Genomic DNA, 16,038 nt, shown 5'->3' with positions numbered 1-16,038 from the left:
ATTGTGTGTGTTTGTGTTGTCCATCACACAGAAGGACTCAGTCACCTTCAAGGAATTTAAAGTCTCTCTCTCTCAAGCAGCTCCATTTATTTGAGTAAACAGATTGTAAATAAATCATTGGTAAATATTACCAAATTAAATACATTTTGAAAAGCTTGCCAGTATATATAAAATTCACAAACATAGTTCCTTTAAAAAATAAAATATGTTCAGAGCACCCTTGATACAAAATGCCTGACTCCTGGCCGACCGGTGTGGCTCAGCAGTTGAGCATCGACCTAGGATCCAGGAGATAGCAGTTGGATTCCCAGTCAGGGCACATGCCCAGGTTGCAGGCTCGGTCCCCAATGGGGGACTCACAGGAGACAGCTGATCATTGACTCTCTCATCATTGATGTTTCTATCTCTCTCTCTCCCTCTCCCTTCCTCTCTCTGAAATCAATAAAGATATACTAAAAAAAAAAAAAAAAAAAGCCTGACCCCTGTCCTGTGACAGGGCCACCTAGAGACATCTTATGGTAAGTAGGTGGGGTTTCCATTGAGAGAAGCCAGAAATGCAAACTAGCCATGCTTCCAAACTAGCCAATGTTCTTGTATTACCTTTCTTGAGATAAGGTGAGGCTTTCTCACCTCTATACCTGCTCAACACTCAGTTCACCTCCTCTGGTCTGATGCTGCCCAGGTGCAGAGTGACCAGAATAGACTTCTAAGGATGATCATAGTCTCTTTCCTCCTATAAAGGCACAGTGATCATGAATTTTAGAGTCACTTGAACTGGTGTCAAATCCCTACTCTACTACTTAATAGCTTTGTGACCTTCAACAAACATTCTACTTGAGCCTCTAGCAACTTGTAGGTAAAATGAATATTCACAAATATTTACTGAGCAGCTATCTGTGCCAGGCATTGTGCTGGGAATTCCACTGTCAATAAATCGGACAGTCTGGTAACATTTCAGTGGGCAGAGGCAATTACATTACAATCTGATACATGTTCTGATAGACCAAAACTAGGAGGAAAGATAACTTATCCTATCCTGAGGGAAGGCAGTCTTCTCAATGCCTTCCAGGGGAGGCATTCTGATTTCTAAGTGAGGAGTTGAACGAAGAGGAAATAGTAGTCAGGTGAAGTGAGTGGGGATGGGTGAGCAGCAAAAATTATACTCAGAGACTGATTTTTCTCTTTACCAGCCATTTATTTAGCACATGTTTGTTGTGGGAATTATAGTAATTTTATAAGCTGATTGCGTACATAAGATATTTTTCAATAAGCCAAATAATGAAATAACCTACTCCAAACAAAGGACAGATTAATCACATTATTTTTCCAGGCAAAGGGAGATGAAGGAATAAAGTCCAAACTTTAAAAGGTGTACTTTTTTATACAAGGAGAGAGAGAGCATCCAACTCAGCTGTCAGAGCAAAAGTAAAAGTCCCTTATGCTGCTAGAGCGCATTGCTAGGGAACAAAACCACCGGTGTTGGTAGTCAGGCTGATCTTTTTAAAGAGGGCTCTGAGTGGTTTATGGCCACTGTCATTGCTGACATCCTGTCATGATTTACTTCCTTCTTACATCAAAACAACTGTACAGTACTTCTAAAAACAATTTTTTTTTTTTAGCTTTGTCATTATCACAAACAACTTTACTTAAGTCACAAACAAGTGGATTTGAAATCATATGAAACCAATACACACTACTTTGAAAGACCAAGTTCACTTGGCCTGTGCAGACTATGAGAGTTAGAGCTGTAAGAAAAGAGCTGGTGCTGAGAAATCACAGGAGGGATTTGGGGAGTAGAGAGGCATGATCAGATCTGCAGTTTAGAAATACCACTTTGGCTGCAGTAGGAAGAATGGATGGGGGGGGTAGGTAAGGAACACTGGTGTCAGGGAGCTCTCTTGTAAGCCTAGTGCAACAACCCAGGTGAAATATGCCAGTTTTAAGTAGCAGGAGATATTTAATAATCATAAACTTAACACATAGATCCAAGCAGTGTTCTGTGTTTAACATACTGATTCATTTAATCCTCAACACCACCCTTGGAGGTAGGTCCTATTATTCCTATTATTATTTTTATTTTACAGTTGAGAAATCCATGGAATAGATGTACTACATAACCTGCTCAAGGTAATGTAGGGTTGAATGTGAACCCAGGCAGTCTGGTTCCAGGGCCTGTGTACTTGACTGTGCTGCTGTAGATCTAACAGATTTCAGAGATTTACTAAGAAATGAGGAATGACCGGGGTGTGTGTGTGTGTGTGTGTGTACTGATGATCTCCACATTTGACTTGCAACTGGGTAGCTTTGGGTGTCATTATTTGGGCTCAGACACATACTAGGGAAGGGCAGGTTGGGGAGAAAAGATAAGAAGTTTCTTGTGAGACATGTTGAACTTGAATTTCCAAGGTGACAGCCACAGGCAGATATCTAGAGTGTCATGGGATATGCATGTCTAAAACTCAAGAGAGAGCTTTTAACAGGCTCTATATATTTGGGAATCCTTAGCATGCAGCCATGGGGATGGATAAGATGCCTTGAAAGAATGTTTGAAATTAGAAAAAAAAGGTAATTTGAGAAGAGCCCAGAGGAACATCAATATTAAGAGCAGGCAAAAGAAGAGTGATTCACAATGGAGATGAGGAACCGCTAGAGATGGGAGTAAAACAAGGAGTGTGGGAAGGAAAAAGACTCTTCAAAGAGCTACGGAGAGCTCAGCAGAGAAGTATGAAAAGTGTCCGTTGAATGGAGTCAATGGTGGTCATTAGTGATCTTGGAGAGAACAGTTTCAGTAAATTGATAAGAACAATAGTCAGTGCAGTGGGCTGAGAATTGAATGCAAGGTGAAACAAACAATTTCAGCAAGAGGGTGTGTGAAGGGAGGAGAGCATCTGAAGAGGAATGCAGAGTAAAGGAAAGATTTATTTATTTTTACTATGCAAGAAATTTGATATTTAAATGCTAATGAGAAGAATCCAGGATAAAATGAGAGGCTATAAAAACAGGAGAGGGAATTATCTCTTAAGAGAGTTCTTGAGCCGGCTGGGTGTGGCTCAGTGGTTGAGCATCGACCTAGGATCCAGGAGATCCTGGTTTGATTCCTGGTCAGGGCACATGCTGGGGTTGCCGTTGGATCCCCAGTCCGGGCGTGCAGGAGGCAGCCAATCAATGATGACTCTCTCATCATTGATGTTTCTCTCTCTCTCTCTCTGAAATCAATAAAGATATGTTTAAAAAAAAAAAAAAAGTCCTTGAATAGATGGAGGGGGTGGATCCAGAACATTGAGTTTAGTGTAAGCAATAGGAGGAAATTTTTTCTTTGTAACAAGGGGGAAGAGAGGAATGAGAAGGAAGATAAGTTTTTAGATTTGGCGGTGGGAAATGGAAGTTCTTGATGGCTGTTATTATCTCTCTGAAGTAGGAGGCCTTATCACTATTTGAGAGTGTGGGAGATAGTAGAGTTGGAGTTAAGAGGAAAATAGGTTTTAAAGAGGGCCAGTGATTTTTAGGGCTGTGAAAATACTCTGTATGGTACCGTAATGATGGATACATGTCATTATACACTTGTACAAACCCAGAGAATGTGCAACACCAAAAGCGGACCCTAATGTAAGCTGTGGACTTGGGGTGATTATGTGTATCAATGTAAGTTCATCAACTGCAACAAATTTACCACTCTGGTGGGGGATGTTGATAATGGGAAAGGCTATGCAAGTGTTTGGGCAGGGAATATAGGGGAAATCTCTGTATCTTCCTCTCAATATTGCTGTGAACCTAAAATTACTCTAAAAAAGCCTTAATTAAAACAGACAAACAAACAACCCAGACCCAGTGGAGTTACAGATCAATGACTGAGTAAACAGAAGAAATTCCCAGTAAGTAGAAGGGACAGGTAAAAATAGGATAGAGCCCAGCCAGGTATGGCTCAGCAGTTGAGCTTTGACCTAGGATCCAGGTGATCAGGGTTCGAGCACGGGTTGTGGGCTCAATCAATGACTCTCTCATCATTGATGTTTCTCTCTCTCTCTCCTTCGCCTTTCCTCTCCCTGAAATCAATAAAGATATATTTTTAAAAAAATCAGTATTAAAAATAGGATAGAGGTTCAGGGGCTTTGAATTCTACTTAAAGAAGAGTGTGTAACAGGCAACCTCTAAAATGATCACCAATTATCCTGCTTCTGGTATTTGAGTTCTTGTGTAATCCCCTCTCCTTGAGTGTGGGTAGGATCCAGTGATCCTTCTAATGAACAGAATATAGCAAAGTGGAGGGATGTTACTTCTGAGATTAGGCTGTAAAAGCATCTGTCTTGCTGGCCCTCTCTTGCTCTCTCACTTGCTTGCTCTGATGGGAACCAGCTTCCCATATTGTAAGCTGTGCTACAGAGATGCTGACCCCAAAACTTGACCCTGGGACGCGTGAAGTGCGGGAGAATCAGCAAACAGCCTCTTCCCAAAAGAACTGCAGGGTAAGTGGTGTTCTCCGTGCAGAGTCAGGTTTTAAAGATTAAGATTAAATGTCATAATTCCTAAGGTCCTTGGCTCCACATCGTGGGCACTCGACGAATATTAGTTGTCTCTAAACGTTCTTTTAAATATTTGTCCGCTCCGGCCCCCCGCCGCCCCACCTTCCGCAATTTTATCGAAAGGACACTAGGGCTGGGCGAGCGGGTGGGAATGGGTGTGGAAGGCTTGTCACGCTCGGGCAGGGGGCTGCGTCCCCTGGCTCAGGGCGAGCCTGCAGCGAGGCTTTTCCTGACTTGACCCGCGCGGCAGGAAAGAGCCCGAAGGGCGAGGGTCACCCCCTAAAATATTTATTCTTTCCATCAACAAACATGCATCGAGCGCCTTACAAGCGCTAGACACCGGTTACACAAGCACGAGCGCGACACACTCCGGACTGCAGGAAAGAAGCGCGGCCGCGTTCCGAGTCCAGGCCAACGCGGGCAGGTTTCACGATGCTCAGACTTCTCCAAGTTCTCCCCATAAAATGTCGGAAGTCGGTGTGCAGCCGGCACCGCGAACCCTCCAGGACGCGGCCTCTTCGGCTCCAGGTCCTCGGGACGCACTCCCCGGCCCCGAGGCGCCCTCCCGGAACGCGCGTCCACGTGTGCTCCCCGACGGCCCGCGGGGCCGGGCGGAGGGGCGGGGCCAGGCCGCTGGGGTCCGCAGACCCGCCCCCTGGGGCTCCCAGGGCGCCCCGCGCCCCGCAGCCAGATGCTGACGTGTCCTTTCATTCTCACTACACCTCCCGACAGTACCGACTAGGCTGCTCCGGAAGTCCCGCCCCAGACTTAGGCCGCCACCGCAAATCAGCGCTTTCACCGCTTCCTGGAGTTCGCCACCCGTTTTGGGGCCAAGGGGCGGGGCTTCGAGAGCAGGGTGCCTATTGGCTTGAGGTCCGGCAGGCTCTGGGTGCTAATTGGCCGGAGGGCGGTGGCGCTCTGGCACGCTTGCGCGGCGAGTAGAACGTGTAGCGGCGGCGGAGATCGCGTCTCCTTTTCTGCTCGCTGTCCCGCTCCTGCTTCTGTGAGCGTCCGGCGCGTCCCTCCCGTCCATCGTCCGCAACTCGCCGCCAGCCCGCTCCTCGCTCAGCGGCCTCTCACCAACACCGATACCCACATTGACACCTCCAAGCCGGGTTTCTCGCTGTCTTCCCATCTCTACACATGGCCTCCTCCGCGCAGAGCGGCGGCTCCTCCGGGGGACCCTTGGTCCCCACCGTGCAACGGGGCATTGTCAAGATGGTGAGAACCGGGCCCCAGATACCCACAACACCGCCTGTCCCTGGGCGGGAGTCTGGCGCTGGCTCCTCTTCCCCTCCCGCCAGGCTGCATAGTCTCCCAGGTCCCCTTATTCTCTGTCCCCCTTCTTCACTTTTCACCCATTCTCAGAATCCCCTCTGTAGAAGGAACCCGACACGGACTCCCCTTCCTATTTTCCCTCCTGGACACCCTGGCATCAGGGGTCACAGTGATTTCCGTGGTCGCGGCACTCAGATCTCCCGGCTGTTTACCACGACAGACCGAGTACTGATTGATTAACGGAGATAATTGGTTGATATCTGTCTTACCATCCCCCCGTCCTTCTGTCCATTTTGACATTTGCTGAGCAGTTTGCAGTTTTTCGAGATCCTGACATCTACTCTTCCCTGGAACTCTAGGAGTGCTTGGCCATCTTGAAGTTTTTCTGTTTCCACCGACGTTCAGTTCCTTACTCAAAGTTTCCTTGCTCTCTGGCCCTCATTTCCCTTCTTTTCCTCTCCACTTCTTGTGTAAAGTGTGTAGTTCTGAGAGCTGATATTTGTGCTCCCCCTCCTTTCGACCCTTAAAATGTTAGGCCGGTAGGAATATTAACCATCATTATTCTCCCACCCCTTAGAGTGACTTGCCTAAAGTCACATGGTGGTTTGGTTTGGAGCCAGGACTAGAGCCCAAGTGTTCTGATTCTCAGTCTACGGCTGTAACACTATAGATTTTATAACCCCTCACTCCCCACATTCTTGCATTTTGAATTCAAAATCTGGTAAAATTCATTTTAAAAAATTTACTTCCAGCTCCATGATAATTTTAGTATAAATTCTCTTCACCACTTCCCCTCTGTTGTCCTTCCCCCAACCCTCCCAAATCTTGGAACCTCACATTTCTTGGTTGTTACCAGATTTTCTGGTTGTGATGACAGTAAACTTCTAGATTTTTGTTTCAGATTAAATTATGACTTTTCCATTTGGAAGAGCAAATGTCCTTTATGACACTTTCTCCTAAAGCTCCACAGTTTTTTGCTGTTGTAGAAAGTTTAAAAAACATTGTATTTCCTTGGCTCATTGCCTTTCACAGGATTAAAATGTTCTTCAGCTTGTGTGTGTGTGTAAGTTAGATTTCAACATTTTTCTTTCCCCCTGATTCTCATGTATTCATTTCTTAGGTAATATTCAGCCACCGGTTGAGATCCTTAGGGTTTTCAATATTGCTTTCCCCTGGAGAGTCAGAACTGATCAGAAACTGAATGAGAAGGGACTTTCCAAGATGCACATATTTTCCCCTTGTTGAAATATTGACCTGACCCATGAAAGGATTATCCTGAAGGGTCTCCTCTTTCATTAATTAGCTTTTTCATGTGCACTGATCTTTCCCTTTACCATAGAAGCAAAGCTTGGCTTCATGGTCTGGTGGCGGGATTGGCAGCACTGAGTGGATCTCTCTGTGAGTTTTTTCCTTTGCTAAGGCCCCTCTCATTTGTGGGGTGGGAGTGGAATGAAGCTGAACATATTTTTGCTTCTGCTAGTGCTGGAGGCTTCCAGGGCCTTTGGATTCTATGAGGTGCCTATGCCTGCTCACAGATTACCCCCATGGATATTGAATATCCACAATCACTTGTTTATTAAGGGTCATATATTGTGCTGAGTATTTTGTTTGTATTATCTCATTTATAATACCTAACAAGTAGATAGGATTATTTGCTACATTTTACAAATGTGTAATCTGAGGTTTAGAGAGAATAAATAGTTTACTCAAGGGCGGGCACTTTTTATTAATAAGAGGCAGAGCTGGGATTCGAACCCAGGTCTGTCTGGCAAAGCACATGTTCTTCAGCATGGTGCTATGATGCCTCTGACTCCAGGGCATGAATTTATAAGGGTGGGGCCAGTCATGCATGGCCACAAAATTGCAGGATAGTGAAGCTGACTGTAATTGAAGCTGGGAAAAGATTAGATGTTACTCCTTGTCTTATCCGGGAGCTGCTATTGTGGTGAGTGACTTCATTTGCTGTTTCTATTCCTTATGTACATAGGAGTGTGGTGTGGAAGACATGTTTGAGTCTGAGAGGAGGCTTTTAAAATGCAATAATTGAGTAGTCTATATTGCTGGTTTTCTGTGACCAAACTGCAGGGGATGGGTGGGTCAGTTCCAGGCAGAGGTTAGGGGAGGGAAACCCAGCAAACTGTAGAGGGACAGGCAGTTTGTGCCAGGCTTAGAAGCCTTGTCTGGAATGAAAAATCGACCACTGGCAAATTGCTCTGTGTGAAGCTCTTTTCCTAAGCAAAGTTGTATTTTCCTGGAGGGTAATCAGTTCCCGTGGACTAGGAACTGCTTTGTAAGAACTCTCCAAAGGAAGACAGAGGAAAGCGAGAAGGAAGTAATTTGAAGAATAGGAAAAACTGTAATCACTGCTTTTCTGCCTTTGGGGAAAGGGGCAGAAACTGGAACACTTACTAACCAGAGGCATGCTTTTCAGGGTGAGTCCTCTGGATTTGTCTGGACTCAGGCAGAGCTGAAAGTCTGAAAAGATCTAGGCGTGAGGCTTGCTGTAGTGAAGAGGAATGCTTCCCTTTTTTGATCAAAAGAACAGGTTATAGGGCTGTGAAAGGTACCCGTTTTTCTGGTCTCTGCCTCATACTCCTAGTGCAAAGGAGGGAGAGAGAAACATCAATTGGTTGCCATTGATGCATGCCCTGCCCGGGAATCAAACCAGCAACCCTTCAGTGCACAGGACAGCGCTCAAACAACTGAGCCACTTGGCCAGGCAGTCCTGAGTTACTTTCTTTAAGGTTAAAGAAGAAAGAACTTGGGAATCAAGCTGTAAAAAATCTTTACATTTGACCAGTTGTTTAAAATGACAGTGATGGTAGAGGCTGTGTTGGCTATTTGAGTGGAAGCAAAGGGACAGAGTTGGTTCTGGAATGTGTTTAAAGAGGAAGTAGGCAGTAAGTTCACACAAGCTTTTTGGAGCCGTTCTGTTACTGAAAAGGCAGCAAGGATAATGGAAAAACTGAAGGTGGATTTATATTTCCTGAGTTGGGTTGAGACTGGCAAATGTGTGGGCAGAAAAAAATATAACCTGGAAAAGTAACTGTCTCTGTCAAATCAGATACCACTTTTTCAAAACCCTGAAGGACGCTAACTCTGGATTTCTTTGAATAATTTGCTAGACAGTATTTAGCTGCAACAGAATATTGTTAGTACATGCTTACTAGATGAGGATGGGAGAAGTCTTGGGGAACTTAGTGTATAAAATTTAGTCGCACTACTTAGCAGCTACATAGAGATAACTATTTTCCCTGGTTGTACTAACCTGAGTTACTTTCTGATTTGGGGATAGAGACTTTTTCTATGTCTTTTCACTCTAACTTTCCCATCTAACTTGGTATGTTTGCACGACTTTTCAATCTGGAGCCCATAGGCTGCTTTCGGAACAGCAGCATGAATCTGAATCTCCTGTGCTTATCAGAAACAGCCCTGGATGCAGCATATCTTATCTTGCTTATGGTGTGGAAGGCCAAAGGGAGGACAGTGCCAAATCCCAGTTCCCATTTTACCTCACTTCATTTAATTGCCTCCATAGAGGAAAGAAATCCCTCTGCCAGTCTTTGGTTTTATGCTAAGAACCATGATTCTCACTAGGTGACTGTGCAGAGGGTAACCTCGAGGAAGGAGATGGCCATAATTTCTCCTTCAACAGGAATTGTACTGCCAGGTTGTTGTAAAGTGGGAGGTAGACATGCTGGTGAGTAGCTTAGTAGGAAATTTCCTACAACCTATAGGAAATGCTACTTATAATATACAACACTTAGCTAAGTGTTTCTTAGGTTTCTGAACTAAGAAGTATGCGCCTTTCCCGAGTGTAGTGTGGAGAGAGTAGTAGTGTGCTGACCTCCTCCTTCCTATGTGCACTTACCTCATGCAGGCTGTGAAAGAAAAAACAAAACAAAAACTTTTCCTAAGCTACTGAAAGTACCCTTATTCTACTCAAAGGGACAAGGAAGCTGAATAATGATACTTTATAGAGTCCATTTGCAAAGAAGGAGGTAGAATATGATGTAAGACTTTTCCCTGCAGTCTTAAAATTGCCCACTTCCCAGCAGGTAAACATGGCAACTTTCAGTCAAGATTATAAGTGAAGGCTTTCTGTCATTTTTTCTGTGTGAGAAGGAAGCATCTGTCTGGCTCTAGTTATACTAACAGTGGCTCCTGCCATGTACTAACTAATTATATAGATTGATGAACAATCATATTTCCTTTCTTTCTTGAACACATTTTTTGATCATCTGCTGTGTCAGGCTCTGTCTGGGTATTGGAGAAACAGCAGTAAAAGAAGTAGATCAGAATTGTTTCCTTATGGTTCACGGAGGAGACAGACAATAAAGTAAATAAGAAATAAGCATGGTAATATAAATAGTGATTTTAAGAAGGGGAATGGGGAGAGTGGTTGGGAATAAGGGAAGGGGTGGCTTGGTTAGGTTGGGAGGTTAGCAAGGGCTTCTTTCAGCATTTGCACTGAGATCTGATGGACACCAAAGAACCAACCATAGAGGAAGTGTGTCCCGGGCAGACTGAACAGCAAGTGCAAAGGCCCTAGGGCCACCATTGATGATTATCTTCAGTGTTTTTATAGTAGCTCTTAAAATTTCTTCCAAGTTCAATGTTCCACATAAATGGTATGGGTTTAATCTCCATTATTAAGATATGTGTTTGAGGGTGGTAAAAGGCAGTGGAGGCGGTCACTGTTTTGATACCCTGATGAGATTAATAGCTGACATTAAGTCCACTGAATAAATGTAAACAGTGGCAGCCCGCTCTTGTTCATATTCTTGTTTCTTACAGGGCAAAGATTAAGGTTTTTTGTTTGTTTGTTTTTGTTTTAATCCTCACCTGAGGATAATTTTTCCATTGCTTTTTCAGAGAGAGTGGAAAGGGGAAAGAGACACACACAGAGAAAGAGACAGAGAGAGAAACATCGATGAGAGAGACACACTGAGTGGTTGCCACCCACTCACGCCCTGATCGGGCCGAGCATGCAGACGAGGCTTACAACCTTGCTGGAATCGAACCTGGGGTCCACGGGCTGATGCTCTAACCACCGAGTGAAACCAGCTAGGGCAACACTTAAGGTTTTTTGACTTCCTATCAGCCACTCCTATATATTCCCAAAGTCACTACAGCTATCCCCTGCTTTTCAGAAGTTCGTATTACACCACTTAGCTTTTATGAAAGACCTACATTAGTATCTGTTTTGGCTAACTGAAAGCAATCCAAAGAGAATTTTTGCTTTTACGAAAAAAGGTGAAAAGTAATAACAGCATTCAGCATTTGTTTTGTAGCAAGCCTTTGTAGAGGCAGTGTGCACCTTGAGCAGCAAGTGTGTCCGTGCCAGGCTCCTTCCCTGGAAACCAAACTCAGCATCTCAGCATCTCAGCATCAAGCTTCCATAGCTTTGAACTGTATCTGTGAGCATCTGTATTTCATATTAATTTATTTTGTGCATCCCTTAGCAAGATGTGTCCTGAAGTATCAGAGAAGCCTAAGAGAGCTCTTAATGGTTATGCTTAGTGTAAAACTAGATGTAATTAAGCATTTTGATTGTGGTGAATGAAATAAAGACATCATATGTGTTGAATTTTGCTTCTGGGAATGCTCAAAAATTTTTCCATGTAAGTTGATGGTAATCGCTTCTTCACTTGACCTCATTTCAGCTTAAGAAAGTTTTCACAGGACCACTCTCCGTTTGGATAGTGGGGGAAACCTGTACCTGTCTTCCAGTGGAGGAGACCTGGATGAGAAGATAAATGCCAAGAGCAGGCTTAATGAGAGTTAAATAGCATCTAGAACTTGTCAGTGTTCATACTTCTGTTAGCATTTTATTGCTACATGTAATTTACTTTGGCCTCTGGCAACTCTTAATCTAGCAGGCTTTAGTCAAGCTTTCACCAGTGGTGGTGAAAAACAAAGGAGCTGCTTCAGAGGTCACACTAATGGTCAGAAAGAAACTAGCTCGTGCACAGTATGACTCTTCATTAACGGGAGTGGGGACTCCTGAGGTCTGGTAGTGATCACACTACCTGGTAATAAGTGAGCAAATGACTTGTTGAGTCTGTGCCCCAGTTTACTTGGAGAGTGGAATTTGGAAAATAAGTGAAAATTTTAGTCTCCATTAGCAGGTTTAAAAGAGAAAATTGGCCAGGTTTTGGAATCCAGGTAAGAAGGTTGTCACTCACTTCTCAGTATGGGCTGGCTATATACCTTATAGGTGTGGTTCTAGCAGGGTTGCAGTAGATATCCTTTGGGGTCTGGTCTTTGATTTTATTTTATGTCTCCAAGGAAGAGCATAGCTAAAAACTGTAGGAAATTCTTATCAGGGAGAAGGAACGAAGTAAAAGGATTTAACTCTTACTGGGCTTATATAGCTTTTTCTCTTACTTCTTCTTGGGAGATGGATATCCAGGTTCTTTTGCTGCTCCCTCTCTTGGGAGACTGACATATGCTTTTTGTTTTCACAGCAGAAATTTATGCAAAATCACAGGTTGTGAACATTTGATGCAGATGGAGTGTTGTGGGATTTCACTTATTTTCAATGAGACTCAATATGATAAGTTAATGTTATGTTTTTCTCACTTAGCTCTAATGTTCATGGAAAAAAAGAACAGTGGTTTCAGTTGGTATTTAAAAAAAATTATTTTTTTATTGGCTTTTTTTTTTTTTACATTAAGAAGAAAAAATAAACCTAATGGAAATTTAGATGACATTTTCAGATGTCATTTTTGAGATGCTCAGCCTGCTATATAAACCGGGCTTGACAGATTTTTCTCCACTTATATGCTTATGATGAGTGACTTAAGGCACCATCTCTTCTTCCTCTTTATGCCTTAACACATTTTGAGGCGCTTTACGTGGGAAATAGCCTTGCTTGGGATGGTTTTGTAACACCAAATTCATGTGTAATAGGAGGAATTGAGGAGATTTGGGGGATCTGTGCTTAAGGTTAATCTAATTTATTAACACTGTACCTGGGAAGCAATCTGGCAGGGAAGAGAGATCCTTGGCTTAGGATTCAGGGGAGACAAGTTCTAGTCCAGATGCTGCTGTTCTCCATCTGGTGATGTAGGTAAGATTTACCTGTCAGACTTGACTTTTAGCTTTAATGAGGCAGTCAGATTCATTGTCTCTGAGCTCCTTCCAGTCCCCAAAGGCTGCAGTTGAATAAGAAAGCCTGTATTACATGTCTTTTAGGCATGATGAATCAAAGCTGAGAAGTCTCAGACCTTATGGTGGGCTTCACTTTGAATTGCTGCTTATCCTGCATGAAACATGTTTTCTGTTTCTATTTCTTGTTGTTTGGGTTTTTTTTTGGAGAAGGTGAATTGGTTGAAATACGGTTTTCTCGTATGGAAGACTATGTGAATCAACTGGTGGAGTGGGTGGATAGAAGTGAGCCAGGCAGGTTTCTGGCTTCAGTAGTGGTGTTAGGATAGACTAGGGGGAGTGGTTGTTTGAGACCTGGAGGAACATGATGCCAGTGGGTTTTATTTACCTAGTCTCACCTCTACTTCAGAACACCCTGACCTCCTGGTGTAGTAAGTCTTGAATTGGGAAGGGTAGGGATGAGAGGGGTACTCTGGGAACCTGTAGCCATGGGGAGAGCTTATTCTGTCCCTGCTCTTGATTGGAGGAGTGTGGTGGGAGTGTGGGACATGATAGAGTTCTGAGCTCTGCTTTTCACACTTCTAGGCCAGAGCATCTACCTTCAGATCATTCTAATGGTCTTTTGCAATCTTTTCCTTCCATTTAATGTGCAAGTATAGGAACCATCTTAATCTATTTTTTGGTAGTTCCTCACATTTATTTTTTATTTTTTAAGTTTATCTTTAAAATATATTGATTTTTAGAGAGGGAGAGGGATAGAGAGATAGAAACATCGATGAGAGAGAAACATCAATTGGCTACCTCCTGCACGTCCCCTACTGGGGATCGAGCCCAAAACCTGGGCATGTGCCCCGATTGGGAGTCGAACCTGTGAGCTCTTGGTTCATGGGTCGTTGCTCAACCACGGAGTCACCCTGACTGGGCTTGAGCTTATTTTTTTATTGTAAGACTTCTTAAGTCCATTTTTGGGTGTAGATTTAGAGAGAGAGAAGGAATTCAGTGATTTCCTAAACAGGTCATTTTTTAGGACCACCTAGAAGGCGTTTCAGAGGCACTGAATTAGAATCTCTGCGAGTGTAGCCTGGGAATCTGTATTTTGAAAAAAATTCTAAGTGGTTCTGAAAGGGTTGGTTTGGGATTGATCCAGGGGCTGACATTTGAGACCAACTGACCTTTTAAAACTCCTTTATTGTATGTAGTTGAAGGGGCAGGACACAGGTGATAAAAAGTATATGTTGGGGCGGGTACACCAGAATTTTATGTGAGGGGATCATAGTAGTTTGTCTCCTCTTTTTAGCACTTGTCTTGATGGCTCCTGGGACACTTTGCATTGCTTTTAATCTGTAGCTCAATATTGGGCTGATGTCCTTAGGGTTCTTTTACAGTGACTAAGGGATCCCATTCCTGAGTCATGACTGACAGCTGAGAAGTTGTTTTATATGCCTGACTTAGGACATATGCTCATTTTAACACTGCCACTTTTCTTTCTAGTTGCATAGATTCCCAAGATCTTCCAATAATTTGGCACCAATAACTTGACACATTAGTACTATGGAAGTCTTTAGTGTTATCTACAAACATGAAGATTCTGAGCTCTTCACTTTTGGCTTTTGTAATCCTTAGTAGTCACACACTTGGGCCTTTTGGTTTGACTATCTGAACCTATTCTGTTTCTTGTTTTTCAGCCCCATTCTTCAACAACAACAACAGTGCAGCCTAAAATGACTTCCTTGGTGGTCTTAGGCTTTACTTTTTTTTTTTTTTTTTTAATCTTTATTGATTTCAGAGAGAGGGAAGGAGAGGGAGAGAGAGAGATAGAAACATCAATGAGGAGAGAGTCACTGATCGGCTACCTAGCCTGCAACCCCGGCATGTGCCCTGACCAGGAATCGAACCCCAATCGCCTGGATCCTAGGTTGACGTTCAACTGCTGAGCCATCCCCGGCCGGGCGAGGCTTTACTTTTTATTCCACTAATTTGTCTAATGTGGAAATAAAATTTTCTTGTAATTTGTAAGTCTTCAAAGTCTTTTGGATTAGGGAGCTTATTTGCAGTTACCTTGGTGGCCTTTCATCATTTGACCAGCAGTTTTCTAGTTCATCCCTGAATTCCTTCAAAATGCCCAGGTGACTGCCATCCAATGTTAGTAATTTAATAGTTATTGATATTTTAATTTAAAATCTCATTTACTTATTTTGAGAGTACGTTTATTAATGCTGGGGATAGTGAAACAAGGAAGGGCTTAGGACAGACGAAGCGACAGGAGAGATCCTAGATGGGGCTGCTTTGGTTCACTGAGAAATCAGAGAAAAGGAGGGACATCATCAGGCGGTTAGCCTGGGATGAACTGCCACTGCCCATTGCTCCCCTGGTTGCAAATCTTGTGGGAACCCTTAAAGTTTAGGAGATGCATGCCTGTGGGGGAAGAAGACGGGGAAGGGAAAGGCGCAGGCCAGGAGGGAGAACACTTTATATATAAATTTTGGATTTAATACTTTAAATAGTATAGATGTAAAGTTAAATGCAAAAAACTCCTACCCTCCTTACCCCTCATTTTTCTGTCACTCATTCTTATTCCCCTAAGTAAATGTTCTTCTAAACCTTTTTTTTTTTTTTAATATGTCTTTATTGATTTCAGAGAGAGGAAGGGAGAGACAGAGATAGAAACATCAATGATGAGAGAGTCACTGATCAGCTGCCTCCTGCACACCCCCTACTGGGGATCAAGCCTGAAACCCCGGCATGTGCCCTGACTGGGAATTGAACCGCTATCTGGATCCTAGGTCGATGCTCAACCGCTGAGCCACGCTAGCTGGGCTAAACCTTTTATGCAGATATATACACCCTTCCTGGGATCAAGCCTGAAACCCAGCATGTGCCCTGACTGGGGATTGAACCATGACATCCTGGTTCCTGGGTGGACTCTCAACCACCGAGCCACACTGGCCGAGCCCACCTCATTTTTTTGAGATTGAGTAGTCCATAGTTTGGGTGTACTTATTCAATTTTTCTTATTGATGTATGTTTTTGGTTTTTCATGATTCTAAACTGCTACACTGACTGAACATTCTTTTATACATCTTTGTATTCTTGTGTTAGCATTTCTGTGAGATAGATGACTAGATGT

General features: G+C 43.5%; 1 protein-coding gene across 1 annotated transcript in view; it reads left to right on the top strand.

The window, feature by feature from the left end:
• Positions 1–5,440: 5,440 nt before the first annotated feature.
• Positions 5,441–16,038, top strand: part of SND1 (staphylococcal nuclease and tudor domain containing 1) — a 419,115-nt gene continuing 408,517 nt past the window's right edge. The window contains exon 1 of the mRNA XM_081146624.1: positions 5,441–5,741. Within this exon, the coding sequence (XP_081002750.1) occupies positions 5,664–5,741 (78 nt within the window). The 5' untranslated portion in view covers positions 5,441–5,663. The remainder of the gene's footprint in view (positions 5,742–16,038) is intronic.

Source organism: Miniopterus schreibersii, assembly GCF_964146895.1.
Source record: "Miniopterus schreibersii genome assembly, chromosome: 9".
In the NCBI taxonomy this organism is placed as follows: Eukaryota; Metazoa; Chordata; class Mammalia; order Chiroptera; family Miniopteridae; genus Miniopterus; species Miniopterus schreibersii.
Note: the sequence above shows the minus strand (reverse complement) of the source record. Positions and strands in the feature narration are given on the sequence as shown.